This window comes from Prunus mume, linkage group LG7, assembly GCF_029339155.1.
Source record: "Prunus mume cultivar Tortuosa linkage group LG7, ASM2933915v1, whole genome shotgun sequence".
NCBI classification, from domain to species: domain Eukaryota; kingdom Viridiplantae; phylum Streptophyta; class Magnoliopsida; order Rosales; family Rosaceae; genus Prunus; species Prunus mume.
The window spans coordinates 5104240-5124831 of NC_142704.1; the positions used below are offsets into that span (position 1 = coordinate 5104240).

The 20592-nt window shown below is 39.9% G+C and overlaps 7 protein-coding genes, 1 long non-coding RNA gene and 1 other non-coding gene across 10 annotated transcripts; 4 read left to right on the forward strand and 5 right to left on the reverse strand.

The window, feature by feature from the left end:
• The first annotated feature begins 131 nt into the window (after nucleotides 1-131).
• Nucleotides 132-3625, forward strand: LOC148915304 (uncharacterized). The gene is made up of 2 exons (XR_016122201.1): nucleotides 132-413; nucleotides 569-3625. It is a non-coding gene; the product is annotated as an uncharacterized LOC148915304 (long non-coding RNA).
• LOC103344027 (NFU1 iron-sulfur cluster protein) lies at nucleotides 681-1613 on the reverse strand. The gene is made up of 2 exons (XM_008247656.3): nucleotides 1472-1613; nucleotides 681-1366 (listed from the first exon to the last, which is right to left on the reverse strand). Exons 1-2 carry the CDS (start codon nucleotides 1487-1489, stop codon nucleotides 878-880), a joined length of 507 nt encoding a protein of 168 aa, XP_008245878.2. The 5' UTR covers nucleotides 1490-1613; the 3' UTR covers nucleotides 681-877.
• Nucleotides 1592-3525, reverse strand: LOC103344026 (Pentatricopeptide repeat (PPR) superfamily protein). Of its 2 annotated transcripts, none has more exons than XM_008247654.3 (2): nucleotides 1864-3525; nucleotides 1592-1795 (listed from the first exon to the last, which is right to left on the reverse strand). In XM_008247654.3, exon 1 carries the CDS (start codon nucleotides 3523-3525, stop codon nucleotides 1933-1935), a length of 1593 nt encoding a protein of 530 aa, XP_008245876.2. In that variant the 3' UTR covers nucleotides 1592-1795; nucleotides 1864-1932. The 2 variants fall into 2 exon arrangements, with proteins under 2 accessions (XP_008245876.2, XP_088897893.1); XM_089041767.1 differs by having other exon boundaries at nucleotides 1592-1800.
• Nucleotides 3626-3805: 180 nt separating the features above from the next.
• Nucleotides 3806-3887, reverse strand: TRNAS-AGA (transfer RNA serine (anticodon AGA)). Its single transcript has one exon. It is a non-coding gene; the product is annotated as a tRNA-Ser (tRNA).
• A 2333-nt stretch (nucleotides 3888-6220) lies between these two features.
• On the reverse strand, nucleotides 6221-9178 carry LOC103344025 (calcium-dependent mitochondrial ATP-magnesium/phosphate carrier protein 2). The gene is made up of 4 exons (XM_008247652.3): nucleotides 8294-9178; nucleotides 7092-7877; nucleotides 6871-6961; nucleotides 6221-6724 (listed from the first exon to the last, which is right to left on the reverse strand). The coding sequence occupies exons 1-4, from the start codon at nucleotides 8742-8744 to the stop codon at nucleotides 6535-6537; spliced, it is 1518 nt and encodes a 505-aa protein (XP_008245874.1). The 5' UTR covers nucleotides 8745-9178; the 3' UTR covers nucleotides 6221-6534.
• A 721-nt stretch (nucleotides 9179-9899) lies between these two features.
• Nucleotides 9900-12559, reverse strand: LOC103344023 (stress up-regulated Nod 19 protein). Its single transcript, XM_089041768.1, is given in 6 exon segments — nucleotides 9900-10115; nucleotides 10202-10481; nucleotides 10944-11105; nucleotides 11249-11869; nucleotides 11871-12107; nucleotides 12409-12559. Coding segments are annotated over 5 exon segments (1380 nt in total). The 5' UTR covers nucleotides 12511-12559; the 3' UTR covers nucleotides 9900-10115; nucleotides 10202-10223.
• Nucleotides 12560-13699: 1140 nt separating this feature from the next.
• On the forward strand, nucleotides 13700-16457 carry LOC103344208 (short-chain dehydrogenase/reductase 2-like). Its single transcript, XM_008247831.2, has 4 exons — nucleotides 13700-13861; nucleotides 14464-14722; nucleotides 14845-15039; nucleotides 15596-16457. Exons 1-4 carry the CDS (start codon nucleotides 13761-13763, stop codon nucleotides 15989-15991), a joined length of 951 nt encoding a protein of 316 aa, XP_008246053.2. The 5' UTR covers nucleotides 13700-13760; the 3' UTR covers nucleotides 15992-16457.
• Nucleotides 16458-16902: 445 nt separating this feature from the next.
• SDHAF2 (succinate dehydrogenase assembly factor) lies at nucleotides 16903-19140 on the forward strand. The gene is made up of 5 exons (XM_089041771.1): nucleotides 16903-17133; nucleotides 17250-17357; nucleotides 17460-17586; nucleotides 18499-18567; nucleotides 18702-19140. Exons 1-5 carry the CDS (start codon nucleotides 17048-17050, stop codon nucleotides 18846-18848), a joined length of 537 nt encoding a protein of 178 aa, XP_088897897.1. The 5' UTR covers nucleotides 16903-17047; the 3' UTR covers nucleotides 18849-19140.
• A 115-nt stretch (nucleotides 19141-19255) lies between these two features.
• On the forward strand, nucleotides 19256-20493 carry LOC103338159 (uncharacterized protein At4g14100). Its single transcript, XM_008241351.3, has 2 exons — nucleotides 19256-19930; nucleotides 20147-20493. The coding sequence occupies exons 1-2, from the start codon at nucleotides 19402-19404 to the stop codon at nucleotides 20338-20340; spliced, it is 723 nt and encodes a 240-aa protein (XP_008239573.2). The 5' UTR covers nucleotides 19256-19401; the 3' UTR covers nucleotides 20341-20493.
• The last annotated feature ends 99 nt before the right edge of the window (nucleotides 20494-20592 follow it).

The following is a 20592-nucleotide window of genomic DNA, read 5'->3' on the forward strand; positions in this document are numbered from 1 at the left end:
TGGACTTAACTATATGGTCTGTGCATGAGGTTAAGACTCAAGAGTTGTTTTTTATTTATTTTTGGGTTAAATTAATTTTGGGCTTTTAAGTGATGGACCAAAATATTATTAGCGCCCGTGATATTGTTCATTCAGAAGAAGTAGCAGGTAATTAAGTAGGCCTCAGCCTCGCAAACAAATATCAAAGCGAAGCAATCGAATTTGACAAAGGGAGAGAAGCAGAGAGATTGAGATCGCGAAATGGCGTTGCAGTGGATGATACTGACGTACGCGGTGGCAGCTGAGGCAGCCTTGGCCTTCCTCTTTAACCCTTCCTGCGCCCAAGCTCTTGAAGAATCAATTCGTGTCGTTAGTCTCTCTCATCCTCCAACCTGCCCTCTTCATCGTTCCATTCGCCGGCTTTCAGCTCCTTGGTTTGTTTATTCTTCTTATTTGATTTGATTCCTAGGGCAACAATCTAGCATCTGATTTTCAATTTGATCTTTTTTCCCTTTTTAGCTAATGGATTTCCAATTGATCTTTGACTTGGCTCTTTCTTACTTTCTCTTTTCTTTTAAATTCTGTGTAGATATATATTGGAAGAATGAGCACCGTGGGTCCTGCACCTCTGAGATCTGCACTTCTCTCTCTCTCTCTCTCTCGCATTTTAATTTCTTATAACAAATGGCTGCAAATGCAAATGTCAGAGTGAAGTTACAGTACAGTAAACAACCATCACCAGTAGTAGTAGAAATGGCTCTCTTCCTCTAACCCCAAAAAGTACAACTCAAATGGGAGTTACTAGAAAGCCATAGCAGTGAAAAAGAAAAAAAGAGAAAAAAAACAGACAAGAAATTCAGCAAACGAAAAACAGAGACTTAAAATTCGAAAAAGGAAACTAGGATGAAGCCTTGGGTTGGACAGGGTCTGCTCCAACGTCCTTGAGAGTCACGACACGCTCTCGCGGGTTGGAGGGTTTGTAAGCAAAAGCATCTCTACGGGTAGGATCTTTAACGGCATGATTGTAGCCGTCATACTCCTCGACATGAGCCACCTTCCTAAAAAACGAGTTCGTCATGAACTTCTCGGCCTCCTCCACCACATGCTCCGGCTCCACCACCTCCGGCAGCGTCTCGCGTCGCTGCTTCTTCACGTAGACATGGGGGTTGTGCTTCAGCTGATGCATCGCGGTGTGGAGCCCCAACCCCAGTGACACTGTTATCATCCCAAGAACTACATAGACAGGCACGAAGTCTCCCCTTAAGAACCTTTTGTAGCCCTGCTGGTTTTGTGCAGTGACACCAGCACTTGGGGTGTAGGCTTTCGCCTTGGGTGAGGTTGAGGTTGCATATTGTCTTAACCCATTCGCCATTTGTTCCCAATGGTTCTACACAATTTTCTGTACATGGTAAGTAAAAGAAAAACCCAGAAATGTACAGGAAGAATTAAAAAAATTTACATGCGAAATTTAAGAGGAAATGAGCTCACATACCCTTGATCTAAAAGCCATGATCTTACGACGGAGAAATATAGAAATCAGACAATAGATGCTTCCACAGTAAGAGTCGCAAGTCTCAGTTAAACACAAACTTGATGAAAATGAAAGCGATTCTTAACTTGAAGTAACTGCTTCTGGATCTTACTTAAAAGATGAATATTGAAAAGCATAGAGAGTTCTCGTAATCAAGAAAAAAGAGTAGAGTGTTCTGGAGCCAGGTATCACAGTGCAGAACCCAATGGGACACGTGTTCAAGAACCAACAGCGCACAGTGCCAGTAGAACTCTCTTGAAGTAGCACGTCAGCACCATTCTTATCCTACACTAGAAACAAAAACTTAATAAAATACTTATTACTTCAAAGTAGCAAACATCAAAGCCACATACCCAATTTCAACTTCTCTCCTCCGTAAGATTTGTAGAAGTATGATAACAAAAATAAAAATCAAAACTTGCTTAGCATGCTTCGAATTGATGCTTCCAAAGTCCATCCAAAACCCAATATATTGCTTCTGATTGAGGATGCAAGCTATCCCCTGCAATAAACTTGTGGATGCTTCCATTCAAGTTAATTAAACTACAACCACTGATCTTCTTCACCCTCTTCGCATCTTTTATGGATTTTCTAATCTTCACCACATCATCCCATTTCTCTGCATTTGCATAAACGTTGGCCATGATTGAATAAACTCCACCATCTTCAGGGTCCAACTCCATTACATGTTCTGCTGCTTTCTTTGCCATCTCAACATCACCATGTATCCTACACCCTCCTAGCAACCCACCCCACACAAAAACATCACCACCCATTGGCATCTTGTCTATCATCTCCATTGCTTCTTTGATCAAACCTGCTCTCCCAAGCAGATCAGCCATGCATCCATAATGCTTGAGCTCTCGAGGGACCCCATAAACTGTTTCCATGTCGTCGAAAAGCTTCTGGGCTTGATGTACAAAACGCACATGGCTACACCCCACTAAAACCCCTAAGACGCTCACCCCATCTGGTTTAACTCCGGCCTCTATCATTCTGCAGAAGTAATTCAGTGACAGCTTGCCGTGGCCATGCATTGCAAGCCCAACAAGCATGGCGTTCCATGTGAACACATTCTTATCTGGGCTTGCCTCGAAGATCTCCAAGGCAGTCTTAATGCACCCACACTTGGCATACAAGTCCACTAACGCTGTTAAGAAGTAGGAACTGAGTCGAACCCTGTTCCGTTTGATGTAATCATGAATGTTTTTCCCTCGTTCCAAATCTCCCAGCTGCGCACAAGCAGAAAGAGCAGAAACCAAGCAGATATCATCAGGGATAACTCGCAAACCAAGCATCTGATCAAACAGTTGAATCGCTTCTTCGCACTGATTCATTTGAGCATACCCAACTAAAACGGTACCCCACGAGACGGAGTCCCGCACAGGCATTTTGTCAAACAGTTGACGCGCTCTAGAAACCTCACCGGCCTTAACAAAGGCGTCGAGCATGGCGTTGTAGGAGACCACATCCCGGTAAGAACTTTCATCAAACACCTTACACGCATGGTTCAGGGGATGACAAATCGAGTAGACATGAATGAGGGTGTTAGAAACAAACAAATGGGAAGCGAAACCGAACTTGATGGCCTGCGAGTGAAGGGCCTGAGAGATGAAAAACGAAGAAAACCCAAGTTGGGCACAGGCCTTGAGAGCAAAAGGGAAGGTGTGGAAGTCCGGGGGGAGAGAAAACCGGCGCATACGGACAAAGAAGCCGAGAGCAGAGAGAGGGGAAGAAAGAAGGGTGTGGGCTCTAATAATGTTATTGAAACAAAAGGTTGATGGGTTTGTAATGAGGTTGAAGAGAGAGACGGCATAGCAGAGTGAAGTGGTTGAAGAGGAAGAAGGGATCAGAGAGATGAAGGCGTGGAGGATGCTGGCGGTGATAATATCACGACAAGTCCTTTTGGTGAGAGTGGGATTGGTGATGGTGAGAGCATGGAGTTGGAAGAGTTGGTTTGGGGTCTTGCAGCGTTTGATTACGGCGATGATGTTGTTCGCATTGGTGGCTTTCATTTGATCAAGAAAAGAGAGAGCCCTGTGATTTTAATTTGATCATTTAGGTGGAGGAGGTTTGGAGGGAGAATTTGAACTAACTTGGGGCCTTTGCATTGTGTGATTAAGGTCATGATTTTGTTCGCATTGGTGGATTTCATTCACTTTGATTTGCTCTGGTTCTCATTGTGCCCAACTCTCAGTGGTTGATGAAGAAAAAAGAAAGAAAAGATTGGCGGTAAAATTGGCCGGAGATATAAAAATAAACGTGTAATTAATTAAATTAATTGGATCACAAAAACGTGGACGGCAGGATTCGAACCTGCGCGGGCAAAGCCCACATGATTTCTAGTCATGCCCGATAACCACTCCGGCACGTCCACCTTGCTTGTGACTTAGATAGAGACAAAAGATGATATAGGGAACAATTCACTATATAATATACAGTATACTTATGTTGTAAACAGAGCTCACACTCTTGGGCTTCGTCGTCCAATCTGGCTCAAAACAAATAAATTATTAAAAATATGTTCAAATAATTTTCTTTTGAATTTGTTTAAGATGTAGAGGAAACTGAAGAAAGAAAACAAAAAATAAATAAATTAAGAAATAGGATTGCTCCGTGATGTTTTGTAGTATGGTCAAGTGGTATAATATAAATGGATATTTACATACAAGCCAAGGCTTACACAATCCTGCCAATATATATATATATATATATATATATATATATATATCTTGACATGGTTGTAATGCCCTCAATTATTGCATAGAGCACAAATGTAGAGGGCAGCACTTACAAATCTATGAAGGATCTAGTGGCTAAAAAGTAAATCCGAAGTCTAGTTATTCCCTATTGCTTATCGGTAGGTCTTGCTTATCTATAAGAGGTTTATTGTTTAGTAAGTGACATGGAGTCTTTTTTTCCAACATTTGGGTCTCCCACTAAGTGGATTAGTGGCTTTGGACACATAGATTCTCACAAGCATTAGTATGGAGGCAAGAAAATGGACGGTGCAAATCTACTTCCAAATTCTCCTCTATTTTTGCTGCTAGTTTATTACAGCTTTAACTACTTTTTTCCATTAGTTTATCATTCAAATCTCTTCCTTCGAGAAGGATTCCTCCACATGTTATCTCATATTTCCACTCAAAAGTTATGTTATGGTGAGTCGTATACGCGTATGTGAGTGATTTCTGACTGTGGATCACTGTGATATTCACATTTAATCACTAATCAAAAACCACGTATTTGCGCGTGAATGACTGATATTAGCAAAATACTTCCACCCATTGGTCTTAATATTCATTTTCCTCAGCATTTCTCGGCATGGAATGAGTCTCTCTCTCTCTCCCGAGTCTTGAGTGTTGAAAGACTAATGTTCTGATTGATGTAAAGCAGATGAAGAATGATAATATTCTTAGCAAAAGATAAGCACTTACCCAATAAGAGAATAATGCTTAGGGGGACCATTAGAAAATGTACATTCCACATGTGATTCTTCCTGCTGATCTGTTTGCTTTTGTCTTCTTTTCCTTTCCATCCATCTCCATTATAATTTAAAAATTCAGGATGCCACCGCCGAAGTCACCTGGTTGGGAAGTTTATACCTCTATATATACACACTTGAAGCAACAGCTAAAAACACTTCACTGCCATTTTAACCTAACAAGCTCTCTCTGGCACAGACACAAAATGTGGAGGAAAAAGAGGATGAAGATGATGAATTTGAGTAGAATTTCTACACGTTTGGTCAACAATATCAGCCTCTTCCTCCCTTAGTGGGATGTGAAGGGGTCACAGGCAAGTCATTGAGGCAAAGGGAAGGTCAAGCCTTTCTTCCGGATGTTATTTCACATGTCAAACTCTTTATGTAATCGTAGGTTATGTTAATGCAGCTTCCTCACTTCTGCTCTTTGTTAATTATTTTGATGGCTCAAATTCCTTCCAGTAGCTAAAGAAGCAATTGTGCAATTGGGTTAGATTTATTTCTGGCTTTTGTGGGTCTCATGTGCCAATTGATGGCTGCTCTTCAAGGCCAATTGCTGTCTCTCAGTTCAGAAAAACCAATTTGGAAAGAATTGAATAAACTCCAGTTTGTTGGTTTTGCACTGTTTTCTTCTTTATCTCTCATCTGTTCCTCTGAGTTTCTTTTCGCATTAGACATCACAAATTTACTGTGCAACACAGGTAAACAGCTAATCAAAAGAATTGTAGACACTCATGAACACATTCCAAATCATCTAAGATACCTTTTAAAAAAAATTTCGCACACAGAATATCAACCTAAATAAAATCAAAGCTGATCTTTCAGCATCAAATATCAAATCTTCTATATATGACTTGGGATCACAAATTCCAAATCTTATCAATTACCTAAACATGATAAGAATCTGCTTTCAAGGCAAGTATCACAAGCGGTGGCTAAATGAAACATAGATACTACATGCATTATGAACGCAAGCAGGCACAGCGCCTTGGGGCACGCCATGTACGGTCATATGCTTATCCTGTAACTGTATCATGCAGAGGTACAGTACGGACTAGATATTACAGCTGCAATATCTACTGATCACATATGAAACTCAGTTAATTCTCACCACATATGGATTAGCATAGAGAATAGCCTCATGTTCCACTCAAATCTTGCTGTAAATCGTGCAAAAAGATCCTGATAGCAAAGCAACAATATAACAAATGGGGAAGAACAGAAACTTATAAATTTTCTGTATTCATTAATGATATAGTCAACAAATACAGAGGAAAAAGGAACAAGATAATACCTACCACCTTTGCTAAGAAATTCAAAATGGGCTGTAACCTGGTTTCTCAATAGTAAGTTTCCATAAATCCCGGAAAAGACTTTCTGACTACAAAATTGAAAATCCTTTGTCCCATATCCTGAAGGGGGAAACCATCTGTCATATAACAATCATATCGCCTACTTAACTAGTAATTTCTTTTTCTTTTTCTTCATCATCAACTCCCTTACAATTTCTAACTACAATATCAATGTAGTTACCAACTCACTACAGATCTAGTTTTTTTTTCATGGCTTCATATACCATATATGTAATGCTTGCGGCTGGCACAACTTTGAGAAGATTTGGAAACAATCCCTTGTAGAAACCTGTATAGCCTTCATTCTGAAGGGTTCTCCAGAATACATCAGACATTCCTTTATAAGCAGCAGCTGTATTAGAACGTTGAGCTTGCAATCTGGAAAGAAATAATATATTAAACACAACCGTAAAAGCAAATAGCAAAACTTAAGATGAAGTGAAAAAATAAAGTAATTTGGATAGGCACCCCTCACTAAAAAGAATAAATAACCACAGTAGTAGGCTTCAGCCATGAAATTGTACCTGGTTCGGATAACCTGCAATGGATAAACACATGTTGCTCCTAGAGCTCCAGATATTGTCCCGCAGCCCAGCTGGATTAGAGGACCAGGTTCTGCATCGAAGTGAAGATTTTAAAATGCAATTCTACAAACTAAAGGTACAAAAAATATTCCATAGAGGAAAAAGATGAAGAAAGGAGAGTGAAAATTTAAAACAAAAAATGGAAAACCAGATAATTGTACCACTATCTTGAAGAATATACGTCCTTGACATATCTTTTAAGGTCTCATAGGCTGCGAGGTCGATGCCAGCATAGGGGATAATCCCAAGAAGAGACGGAAACAGACCTTTATAGAAGGCCCGGGGTCCCTCATGAATCCATATTTCCTTAGTTAATGTCCTCAACTGAGGACTCTTTCCAGCTTCTGAAGTGCAAGTCTGTAATCGAGTTTTCACAAGATCCAACGGATAGATAGAAGTTTGTGCCACTGCACCTGCTATACCACCAGCCAAAAGTCTACCCGAAGTACCAATATCTCCCGAGTCTTCCCCCATACCATCTCCAATGACCTTTTTTAACATTTCATAAGTATAGAACTTGATAGCACTTTCAGGTGCTACCTTCACAACATTTATTCCGTTACCTCGGAAAAACCCTAGGATACCATCTTCCTTCAATATCTTCTTTATAGCGGGAACTACAGAAGCACGTGCTGTCTGAACTTGCAAAACCACCTTCAAGCGATCAAGAGGAGCAGTAGCAGTACGAGAAGCGGCACCTGCTATAGCCCCTGCAATAAAGTATCTGCTCCTATGAACATGCCTACTAATTCCTTCTGGAATAACAGCCTGCTCTCCTATATCCACAAGGCATACCCTTTCCCAGTGATGATATATGTTCTCAATCGTTGCTTCATGTGGATAAAGTAGAAGAAAATCTCTCCATTCTTCAAAAGTTATAATTCCATTATTATCCTTATCAACATGCTCTACAAAACGGGCGAGTTCCTCGTCATCCATTTCAATCCCTACAAAACAAAAACTGCCAGGGCTTATAAGATGGAAAATGAAAAAGCTGCTCAATTGAAGGCTATGAAAAGGGAAATGCTCCCACTTTCTCATTATCTTAGACAGATGTGCAAATTTATATTACGCTCACATCTATACATTCCCATCAAGCTCAATGCAGAACACAAAGGTAAAAATGTTCCCTAGTGTAAGTCATATCACAGCCATAGCAATACTATAAATAATGCCTCAAAGCAGCAGCAGCAACAAGATCCTCTAACCATTTGACAGAGAAAGATCCTATGAAATCAATGCTCTACAGTCTACACGGGTCCAGGCCAATGAATATACCCTCATTATTAACATAGAAACTAGCATAACAGAGTTAGAGATTATGAGTAATTTAGAAGGAGAAAGTATGGTTGGTTGGGCATACCAGCCTTGACAAGAGCATCCCAAAGTTCTTCAGGCAGAATGCAGCCATTGTGCTCAACATCAATGGCCTGAAAAATCCGATACAGCTCCAGCTCCTTGTCATCCATGTACCTTCGGAACTCGAGATAATCTACCCTTCCATCTCTGTTGGCATCGCAAACCTTCAGAAGATCCTTGGCGTACTTGTACTCCGGCGGAATCTGAAGCGCCGATAACCCGGCCTCGATCTGGGGATAGTCCAAGTACCCAAGATTCGTAGCATCGAAGAAATTGAAAAGGCTTCGAAGTCTGATCTCTCTCTCCTCCTTGGTCTCGCGCAAGGCCAGAAGAACGTGATCCATGGAAATGGGTCCGCTTTTCTTCACTGGGTTGCAGCAGCCGTCAGCACTGGGCTTGTTCGCGTCCCCGTTGGGGAAGCCGACATGCTCAGAGGCCGGCTTTGCCCCTGACATAAGAACCCAATTCTCCTTTTCTTCAAATTCTTCGTCTTCTTCAACCTTCAATGGGAACCAAATCAATCACCAGGCACAGGGAAGGAAGGAGATGCTGGTTTTGGGCAAATGGGTTGATTCGTTTTTGGGTATGGATCATGAATTCACAACAATTCAGTCCTCACCGTTCACAGAAGATAGAAACAAGACGATGAAATGAGGGTTGGGAGAGATGGGGCCTCATCTTCTTCAATGTTGGGTGATTGGGTTGGATTGGATTTAATGGCAATTAAGAGCGTACCGGTAACACAGATTATAACTGCCCAGTGCCCTTAATATATTATCTGCAGTGGAAATTGGAGGAGGAGGTGAAGTGGGGAAGAGCCAAAGATATATGAGAGACGGGGAAGGATCGCTCTGGAATGGAATGGACGTGGATATTCTTCCTCGTGTCTGATCACCTTTCACTCCTCCACGTTTTATTTTCTTTATTTTTTAGGATTTTCAGTTTTCTTTTTCCCAAAGGATGGTGAGATTTCTTACTTTCTGTCTCTCTTTTTTATAATTTTTCAATTCAACACCTCTGGCATAAGAATCCCAATTTTTTATATATATATTTTTAAAAGATATTATGTGAGTCTGTTTTTTTTGGGTTAGACATATACTGTGAGTCTGAAAGATGTACGCAGTGTGTCCGTCTCCTGCACTGAGTTTAATTCCATTTTTAAAAGAGTAGTTTAGAAAATCCTATTGTAAAAAATACACACTTTGAGACTCAAATGGATTTCAATGTGAAAGGAAAGGGTTGGGGAAATTTTGGAATTTATAATATTTCTTAGTTCCAAATTTTGGAATATAATTGTGTGACATTTTGAGGTATTTCCATGGGATTATGAGAATACTAACGCATGTATTCAATGGAGTAATTTGTAACAGTATGAAAATACTAACGTACGTATTCAAAGTATATTGTTTGTTCTTACCAAAATAGGGGCTCTTGGTTTAGATAAAATCTACCCAAAAAACCCCTTTGATGTCATGCTCCCAACCCCAACTACTCCTATCATCACCACAAACACGTTACACGCGCACACACAAAAACGAGAGGTTGTGGGGGAGGCTCTATATTGAACAGACTGAATCTGAGCCTTAATTCATTACATTTGACCAAACACATGAACACGAAGGTAAAATTATTGCCATACCAAAAGGGTACATAGGTTACGTATGTCTACAAATCACAGTGCTGAGTGAGAAGTAGATTCAAGACGCATACATTTTTTGGTACATAAAAGTTGACACCAAAATCAACCTCCTACAGCCATCGCAAAATACTTCCTCATTGCTCTTGATGGCGGACACCAGCAGCTTCAGCTAATACCACTGCAAATTCTGCAAGAACAAAACCATGTAAGTAGACTAACGAATTTGGCGTTTCGGTGATAAGCAATCTTAAACGCTTATTTGGATCGGCTAACCTTACTTTTAATTTTAGATTACTCAGAGTGGAGCGTCCAAGCTAAGCGAGGATGACTTTGGCAGGGTGTCTGCAACCAAAATGTAGAAGAGACCCATAACTCCTGTGTGAGTCTGTGTGCTGCTATAGTTAGATAACACAATCAGAGTCTCCCCGTCATTTATTTTGACAGAGCCTGGTTGAGGATAACAAGTGGACATTCCTACAATATAACCGGCCTCATTTCCAGCTTCCTTTCCTTTTCCATAAATTGGTATTGAAGAACATAGAATCCTTCCATCCTAAAAAAAAATTCACCACAAAAAAGCAGATTAATTTAACACAACAGATTACCACAAGTTCAAAAGCCTTGTAGTACAATATTATATAGCCGTATGGAAATATCAGACATGCTTTTCACACATGCATGAAGGCAAACATGAAAGAGAGACAAGGAACAGTCCAATTTAGCCTGGCATACAATGAAAAATCTTGACTAGAAATAAAGTACAGGAAGAGATCACGATGCAGTGCTTAAAGAAAACTAGCAAATGGCCAGGAGGGAAGATGTGAATTGTTGCAGTCCGGTTGCAAAAACTTTACTTGGTAATGCATGCAAGCCTCAGTACATACAGGAATATGGTAAGGCCATATGCCAGTAAGTAGAGACGGTTATCTAAGAATTTCGAGTTCTACCAATGCTGCAAGACAATATTGCAAGGCCTAGCAGAAACCAAATTATTTGAGTGGAAGAAAAAAAACACCTCTCCATATAGAGTTGAACCAAGCCCCCCTGTGTGCTGATGGGCTACACCATAGACGACATAACCACCAGCTGGCATAGTAACCATTGCCCATTGGTTGTCTAAGCACCTGTCACTAGCTGTACTAGCGGCACTGCAAGACTCTTCAACATTATATTCGACCTGCACCGAAGAAGGATATAGACTCAATCACAAAAGGAACTAAATTCATAAAAACTGCAAGCACAAGAATATTGATACATTATCATCATTAGAGAGAATACTATTACAACATATCATAGGAGGGGGTAAACTGTAAAACGTACCCTGCAATCATGTACAATAGAAGGTCCTGCTGAATGATTCATCCTGTCTGTGACATCAAAGATATAAATCTTGACAGGCACAACTGCATCAGACCAATCAACCCACTTCACAGTATATCTCAAGTATAGGCTTCTCTTGGCACCATTAAAGCCCTGTTTTACTCTGCACTGTACACCATCATAACAACAATATAAACCTCCTTTGTAACCTGGCTTCAAAGGCTGACCACGTGAATCCGTCGAGACATTATACAGATCACACCTGCATTCAGTGCACCCCAAACCATTTTCTGCACCCCGTGTATCAATGGCGTGCACATTGAGCATCCATCTCTCCTCATACCCAGCAGGAACCTCTGCAGGATTCCCAGCTTCTATTCCATAGGGATCTGGAACATGAGTGGATGTGTTTCGTGTTTCCGACCCAAGTCCAAAATACTGTCCAAGAACATTATTCTGGCACATTCCAGTGTTTCTCACGAAAGTAAAATCTGATTTTTTAAGCTCCTGAAAACCAGTCTCCTCTGGCTCAACAAAACCTGTCCGGGCATAATATCTAGCAACAACCCAGTGATGGAGATAAGTTTCATGAAGGGGGATGGGATTCCCCTCTTCATCAACTTACTTCAGCATTGAAACTCTTGAGGCCAATATGACCTTTTGGAAAGGGGATATCATAGTAATATTTGTCTGCAACTGATCCTGGCGCCAACACAAACTTTGGAGAAACATAAACGCCAGACCTGGTCTTAGTTTTGGTTACCCGAATAGCATGTGAACATGGCATACTTATTGCCAATACTAGCATAGCTAACAAAACCACCCAACCTTGAAAACAACGTTCCATTTTAATTCTTCGCTGCAATATCAAGATAACCTCTAGTCAAACAACAAAGATACTCTAACACAAGCTCAAGTTTTGCACCCTGTATCATAAAGAAACATCAAACATGAACTTGTGAGGTACAGTATTGGTTTCTTTCGTGCTGTTTTATAATTTTATTAGAATTATGGATATGGGTTATGGAATTTTAGCATTTCTTGAATCAGTTATGGATTGACAGGTGAAGTTGGTAAATGGGTTATGCAGAAATCAACAAATAGTTCAATCAAATTATCAAAATCAGAATCATACAGAGGAAAGACTGAAGAGAGCGTACCAAAATGGAAGCAGGAAGTAGAGTCTGAGAGCCACAGCAAGAGTCTGGTCTGCGTTTGAGGATAAAGTTGGAGACTTTCAAAGTATGTTGGATATAAATCATTAATTTTATATGCAATATTTATGCGTGATGGGCGAGCGTGCACCCGTTCAAACTGTAGACAGATTATTCAGCAAGAAAAGGAGAAAAAATAATAAACTCTAAAGAGAGCGACTGGAAATATGCGCGTGTTGAATTAATGCATGTCCTTTCGCTGGGTCAAGGACACCAGCCTACGAAAGAGATGACGATTTGTGAAATACACGGCGTGTCGTGTAGTCGGTGGTCGATAGAAGAACTTGGGACCTTCACTATTTTTCACTTTCACACCAAAATGTGTGGCCTCAGCCATGACGCATAAGAATTGACTGCGAAAAATTAAAATGTAGCATTGTTGTTATAGTTTTCATCAACAGGGCAGAAAAGACAATTTAAGTGATGTTTGTTATTTTCTTTTATTTTAAGAAAGCAAACTTTGATTGGCATGCCGTTCATGCTTACTAACAAGACCAAACGCATCTCTTCTCATATTACATAAATTTGGCCCCTAGTAAATGAATGGTTTGGGTTATTTCAAAGAACCAACCCAACAAAAGAAAGTGACATGAAGAGATAAAGAAATAATGAGACAATGTCACGGACGGTGGTATATAAGGAAGGTTTTCCCTCATAACAAAAACAACTAAACAAGCCCAAAATGACAAAAAATAAAATAACTTAAAATTGATATCGTTCTCAAATTCGAGGAGGTTATAATGAGGAGTTTAAAGTGAAAAGACCAATCTCACCATCAAAATATTTAAAATGTTTAAGTTCCATGAGTTCTTTATATTTATTGAGGGTGAATTGACCTCCTCAAATAACATCTTCACTTTAGACTCCTCGTTGCAGCCGCTCCCCTCTCAAATCTGTAAAGTAGAGTGACAAATTTGATGTTAGGGGATGAACAATCCAGAACTGAATTTAATATCTGATTCAGTTGGTGGCTTAAATGGGCAAGGCCTGTAATTGAAAAAAATTATCACTAATGGGTTTTAAAATGGGCTTTCTCAGGGCCCTAAGTTGGGCCTGCTATATCAGGGAAGGGGGCGAGACGGAATCCGAAATTTCGGGTGTCCTTTGACGAAAGAACATCGGCACTTGACCAGCAAGAGAGTCCACGACAGGTGCGAAAGCCAACACGTGGCATTTTGTGGGGCCCTCTTGTCCCTAGGGCCACGGCGGATGTGATAAAATGTTGATGAAACCTTTGCATTCTCTGCTCCGTCGCTCATTACACTCCAACTCTGAATTTCTAAACAAACAGAGGAGATATGGGAAAATCTGACAAAGCTGAAAGGGCCAAAGAGAGAAGAGAGAAGAGACTCCAAGAAATATCACTTCTCAGAACCATTCCTTATTCTGATCACCAGAGGTTGGCTTGCTTTTACTTTTTGCTTCTTATTTGCTTTGCTCTCATTTCCATTTCTGATAGAGTAGAAGATGATGGTACATGATCTTGTCATAGATTCTAGCTGTTATGATCTTTGTGAGTTTTGAAATTTCTTCATGCTCACGAATTAAAAACACAGCAAAACAAAAAGCCCAGTTGTGATTTGTGCATTTGGATTGGGAATACATGGTCTTGTCATAGACTCTAGCTGTAATGATCTTTATTAGTTCTGAAATTTCTTCATGTTCATGAATTAAAAACACAACAAAACAAAAAACCCAGTTGTGATTTGTGCATTTGGGAACACATTGTCTTGTCATAGACTCTAGCTGGTATCATCTTTGTTAGTTAAGCAGTTTATTTCATGAAGTTTGCAGTTTATTTTGTGAGTTTGCAATTTCTTCATGTTCATGAATCAAAAACACAACAAAACAAAGAGCCCAGTTGTGAATAAATTGTCTTGTCATAGACTCTAGCTGTTATGATCTGTGTTAGTTATGCAATTTCTTTCAAGAATTAAATGCAACATAACAGAAACTCCAGCTGTGATTTGTGCATTTGGGAATGCATGCATGTGTGTGTAGGTGGTGGTCAGCAGAGACCGTTGCGGTGGTTACTGGGGGCAATAGGGGGATTGGGTTTGAGATTTCAAGGCAGCTTGCGGCACATGGGGTAACAGTTATCCTCACATCCAGAGACCACAGTGTGGGGCTTGAAGCAGCTAAGGTCTTCCAAGAGGGTGGTCTGAATGTGTTTTTCCATCAGCTCGATGTGTTAGACACTTTGTCCATCAATGAGTTTTGTGACTGGTTGAAACAAAATTATGGTGGCTTGGATATTCTGGTGAGTTGCTCATATAATTTCCTGTCATAATATGAACAGTTTCACTGCCCAGCAGTACTTTGTTGTTTGGTATGTGGGTTCTAATTTTACCCAATTCTTTTGCTACTCTTTTGTGTTTGCAGATAAATAATGCAGCTGTTAATTTCAATCAAGGGTCTGATAATTCTGTCGAGTATGCCTCTCAGGTTATTACTACAAATTATTATGGCATCAAAAATATGATCCAAGCTATGATCCCTTTGATGAAACATTCATCTCATGGAGGTCGAATTGTTAATGTGAGCTCCAGATTGGGTAGAATAAATGGCAAACGAAATGTAAGTGAATTTGTTTTTTTGCTTTCTTTTATAGTCATAAAAATTCATCCTTTTATGTATGCCCACGAATGTGGCGGGAGGGGGGCTTGGAAAGTGTTTATGTGCTTGGAGATGACTAGCTCACTACTTTTCCTTGGTCAATGAAATCTTTGGTTGCATGCATGAGAGGAAAGACATGATCCATTGTATTGCCTGAAAGGCTTAAAGTTGGATGGATTTTCAAAATGTCCCGTTTGGATCATAGAAGTTAGGAAGAGGATTTGGTGCGTGTCTACCCGCTAGCAGTGTTAAGATCCCCTTTTGACGAAAAGTTTGAGAACCTGCCTTTGTGTTTGTCCCAATGGCATGAAGACTGTTGGTAAACCATGGGTGCATATGATATGAGGTGGATTAGTGACAGATAAGGTCACAACCATTTGTAAATGAGTGCTTTGAGTATGATTTAAACCCCTACTGAATGATATCATTCAAATGCTATGTATTGAGAATGTACCAGAAGCTTAACAAAATTTATTCATGTTTCCCTGACCATGTCTAACTATTATTTAATTGGCAGAAACTTGAAGATGCGAATTTGAGAGAGAAACTTAGCAATATTGACACGCTCACAGAAGAAATGATTGATCAAACAGTTTCGACTTTTCTACAACAAGTACAAGAGGGCACTTGGGAATCAGGTGGGTGGCCTAAAACGTTCACTGACTACTCAATATCAAAGCTTGCAGTCAACACTTATACCAGGCTAATGGCGAGGATATTTTCAGAGAGACCAGAGGGTGAGAAAATTTATATCAACTGTTACTGCCCAGGTTGGGTCAAGACTGCTATGACAGGTTATGCTGGGAATATTTCAGCTGAAGACGGAGCTGACACTGCAGTATGGCTTGCCTTGCTTCCAGACCAAGCAGTAACAGGAAAATTTTTCGCCGAGAGACGGGAGATAAGTTTCTAAGGTAGTCTGGCTAAAGACTAACAGATTTTGTTAAATACCTCAATTGCTTCATTATGGACTTCCATTCCGCTACAGCCAAAACGAAAGTGAGTTGTAATGCAAAATATATCTTCAGCACTGCAATACGCCATGAGGGATTCCCTCATGAATTCTGTTGAAGAACAGAGCCATCAACTCACTGTAGGATGTAGATGGATAGGATGGACGATCCAATGTAAGTGATGTCGACAAGGGTATGCCACGTTCTTCTGTATCATCAGAAGCTCGAATTTTGTTCCCAATCTTGTTTATTAATTGGGACTAGGACTAGATTAAGTTGGGGAAGTCTTCACTCTAGTGATTGTTATGCCTCTGTTTCTTTCATTTAGGCTTACCTGTCAATGCAAGTGATTTTCCTTGGTGCATCTATAAACAAAATTGGTGTTGTGTTAGGAAATAAAACTTCTTATCTATTATTTTGGTCCAATTCTGCTCTACCAGCCCTTGCTTCCAAGAACATTTGAATTTTCTTGGTGTTTGAGATCTTTATTATACGTATGCAACAAATAAAACGATTGCATGCCTAGCCAAAAAAGAAACTTAGCAAAATCTGTTCACACTAGAATTATGTCTTGGTGCAGCCAAAATACAAGAAATTCAACAAACTCAGATAAGATGAATCTTACTTGAAGTTTACTTTGTTTACTCCTTGAATTGCAATATTTATCATGTTCCCAAAAATTAATTACGACAATCAGTAATAAAACACAAGATCAACCAAAGTTTTCTTTTTGGTTGCAGAAAGGAAAAAGACTAAGGAAAAACATGAAATGTTTTTGTCACACTGCACATGAATTGATTTTTTATGCCATAACCATCTGGACGAAGAAAGGCCACGACGCCTGTAACCATAAAAAAACAGAAAGGCCACGACGCCATTGGAGGGCAAGGGCCTTCCATTGTTGGTGTCATTAAGCCCACCACTATAATTTCTATTCTCTCTCTCTTGTATTTGCGATCCGTGATTGAACACACAACACGGAACACAACAGCATTCTAAAAACAAGAAAAGAAAATATGGGGAGCTTGAGAAGAAGCTTGATCAGCCTGCACCGAGCCCTCAAATCCTGCAATTCAATCTCGCCCACTGAAACCCTTCTCAGGTATTTCTCTGTTTGTTTGATTTCAGCCGTCGTTGTTAATAATAATTCGTAAAGCCGTTGGCTTTATTGTGAATTGGCTTTGATTTTGTTGATGGGTAATTTGATTTCGTTTCCAGGCCTCAATATGGGTATGGTTTGGTTCAGCGTTCTTATTCCATCAGCACCACCAGCAATCTCGATATCGACCTCTCGAACCAGGAGAGCAAGAGGCGCTTGTTTAACAGGTCTCTAACTCTTTCTTCATCTTCTTTCTTTCGGTGATCTGCCTTCTTCTTCTTTTTTTTTTTTTTTTTTCTGAAACAAACATGGTTTTGGTTGCGAAACAGACTAATATATAGGAGCAAGCAGAGAGGGTTCTTGGAGCTGGATTTGGTTCTGGGCAAATGGGTGGAGGAGCATATCCATTCCATGGATGAAAATGGAATTAAATCTCTTGTGGACGTCCTTGACCTGGTAAATTTCTTTCCATTGCTTTGATCATCTCATACCTACCTTGCAAAGTTTGCTGCTTTTTTTTTTTTTTGGTGTGCTTTCCTTTCAAATGATTTTTAGTTATCCTGTAACAAATACAGAGAATCATGTGCCGCATTCAACATTTGGTCTTTGGAATTTAAATAACAAGTTTGTTAATATATTTTAAACAAGCTTAACTGCTAATATTTACTTGTCCTAACATCTACTGGATTCTAGTAATGCCTGGTGTGAGTTTATGTTCCATATAGAAGATAAGCTGAGATGTGCTTGTTCATGGTGATTCCCAGCATATGTTAGCACAGCATTTAAGGTCCTTCTTTTTAATTTAGGACTTATATTTTTATTAATCTGAGCATTTAACTCACAACAGCTTAAGGGATCCAGTGCTTTTGAGAGTAGGCGTGGTTCTAGCTTCTTCAGTTATTGAATTATACTTTCTTGTCACTGTTTCTCAGTCTGTTTATTACACTTGTGAATAAGAGAATTAGATAAATGACTTGGTTTTTTTGGGTTGAATTGTATGTGTACCATCAGGAGTTTTCAAGCACTTGAAATCAAATAGTTTAGTAAGAAACATACAATGTTTTAAATCATTGGATTTTCATCATCCAACAGCTTCTCAAACAAAACAAATTCATCCTAGTTGAAATAACAAAATTTATAGTATGTTAAGTAAATAGTATACTTCCTAATAACCTTTGGAATCTTATCTAGCACTGAGGGCATGATATATTCCATATACATGTGCTTGATGTATGCCAAGTTGGAGGTAAGATGCAAGGTGTTTCTAGTATTGATACTATGCAAGGTGTTGCCTTAGTTGAATGGGGAGAGAGAGACGCTTGCTCAACTTTTCATGTTCTTTTCTGATATCATGTTTCCCTTCTGCAGGAAAACCCAGATCTGTGGAAGTGGTTAATTGGCCAGGAGCAACCCCCTGAGGCACTCAAGACTAATCCTGTGAGATATGATCTAAAAGTTTAGATTCCATTTATTGCTATATTATTCGTGTGATATAATATAAAATTTAAAATTCCAGTTCGTGCAATATTCTTCATGGATTCAGTTTTCATTCAAATGATCTGTTTTTGTAGGTTTTTACTGCAGTACGCAACAAGGTCTTGAACAACCTGAACAGCTACGCTGCTCCTGAGACACGGGCAACGCCTGGACAGCCATGGGTTAGAGGATGGGATGATATAAAGAAGGGCCAGGGCCGCCCTATAACCGGGAACCAGTAGTACCGCCATCACCTTTTCAAGCTAAATTCCAAATTGCACGTTCATTTGTAATGAGTTAGCAACCATAAAATGTTTGAAAAGTTGCAATGCTAGTCTTAATTTAAATAACAATGGCAATACAATAAAACAAAAAGGTATGAGTAGATGTCTTCTATCTCGTCTCATGAAATGTCCCATGGTTCTCATTTTAGATTGTAAAATATTATATAATTTATACACTTAATCTGAGATTCTCAGTGATGGATCTGCGTACTTTTCAGTTTTTATAATGAAAGAAAATAAAGTTTGGTAATTTTCAAATGGTGTTGTTTACATATGGTGTGTTCTTCTCCTCCATAGGCATAGTTCATGGATTGAAGTCTAAAATGTAAAATGTAACCAATCAATGGTTTGTGGTATAACTATAAATACCCGATAGAATTTGTGGGTGGAAGTGGAAATTTTGCATTCTAGCTGGCTACATATGAGAAAGTATCATATTCAGTGGGGATAACTTTCTGAATGGATTAAAATCCACAACCTCACGGCTCTCGTTTCTTTGTAGCAATAACAGATGAACCCAAGAGAAGCATCATCAACAATGGCCTCTGCAACTCTACCCAAGTGCCCGTCTTTCCTCTTCTTCCTCCTCCTCCTTGTGATGCGCCTCAATTTCCCATTGATGTCGAAGACATTGGTAGAATCAGCCTCTGATGACCCAGCTCCAGCAGCATGGCCCCACCAATTCCACTCTGTGCTTTTCATGAACAACAGCAAGGGAGCTCTGCAAATTGTGGACCTCTGGTACGACTGGCCCAACGGCCGAAACTTCAACATAATCCAGAGCCAGCTGGGGAAGCTAACCTACGACCTGGAGTGGGACAATGGTACCTCCTTCATCTACACCTTGGATACCAACAGAGAATGTAAGACCCTGCATTTCCCTGTTGGCATTCTCCGGCCCAATTGGCTTGATGGTGCTACTTATCTGGGTCAGCGCCACGTGGATGGTTTCCTGTGTAATGTGTGGGAGAAGGTTGACTTCATCTGGTACTATGAAGATGTCCTCACTAAGAGACCTGTCCACTGGGTCTTCTACACAGGTATATGATCATAGAACATCACCCTTTACCAATTTCAGCTTTTTGTTGTTGCTTATTGGCATAATTTTATAACCCCTGTTGAAGGCTGCATTTTGATTTGATGGTAACGTATTTGTAGCCGTTAGATTGACGGGTTCAACATTCTTTATTAAGATTGTGTTCTCTAGTAGGGTGTTTTTCATTTTCTTTGATGATAATGGTTTATGGAATATGCAGGGTTTAATGCTCATGTGATGACATTTGAGGTGGGAGCTGTGCTTGGGGATGCCAAGTGGGAGGCTCCTGTTTACTGTTTTGGGGAGGAGGCTGAGGCAGAAAGGAACAGGAGCTCTGTGCTTGAATCTATGGTAAGTCATCATTCTCATGGGAGTTTGATGGAGCTGGTTCTCGTGCAACCTGAATGCCATTAGAATTAGCCAATGGCCATTTCTCTGGAGAAAGCTGGTTTTCTCGTGACATGTTTGAAATAGCTTTTGGGATGTAGCAAAGTGATTCTCGTTTATAATTTCAGTTGGCATTCTAGCGAACGCTTGCAATATGATATGTTTCGCATGTGAACCAAACTTCTCGTCTGTGCTACTTGCAAAGCAAAAATTCTAACCATTGGTGCCAATAGTGCAAAAGAAACATCATGATGTAATGCTATGTTGCATAGGGTATGC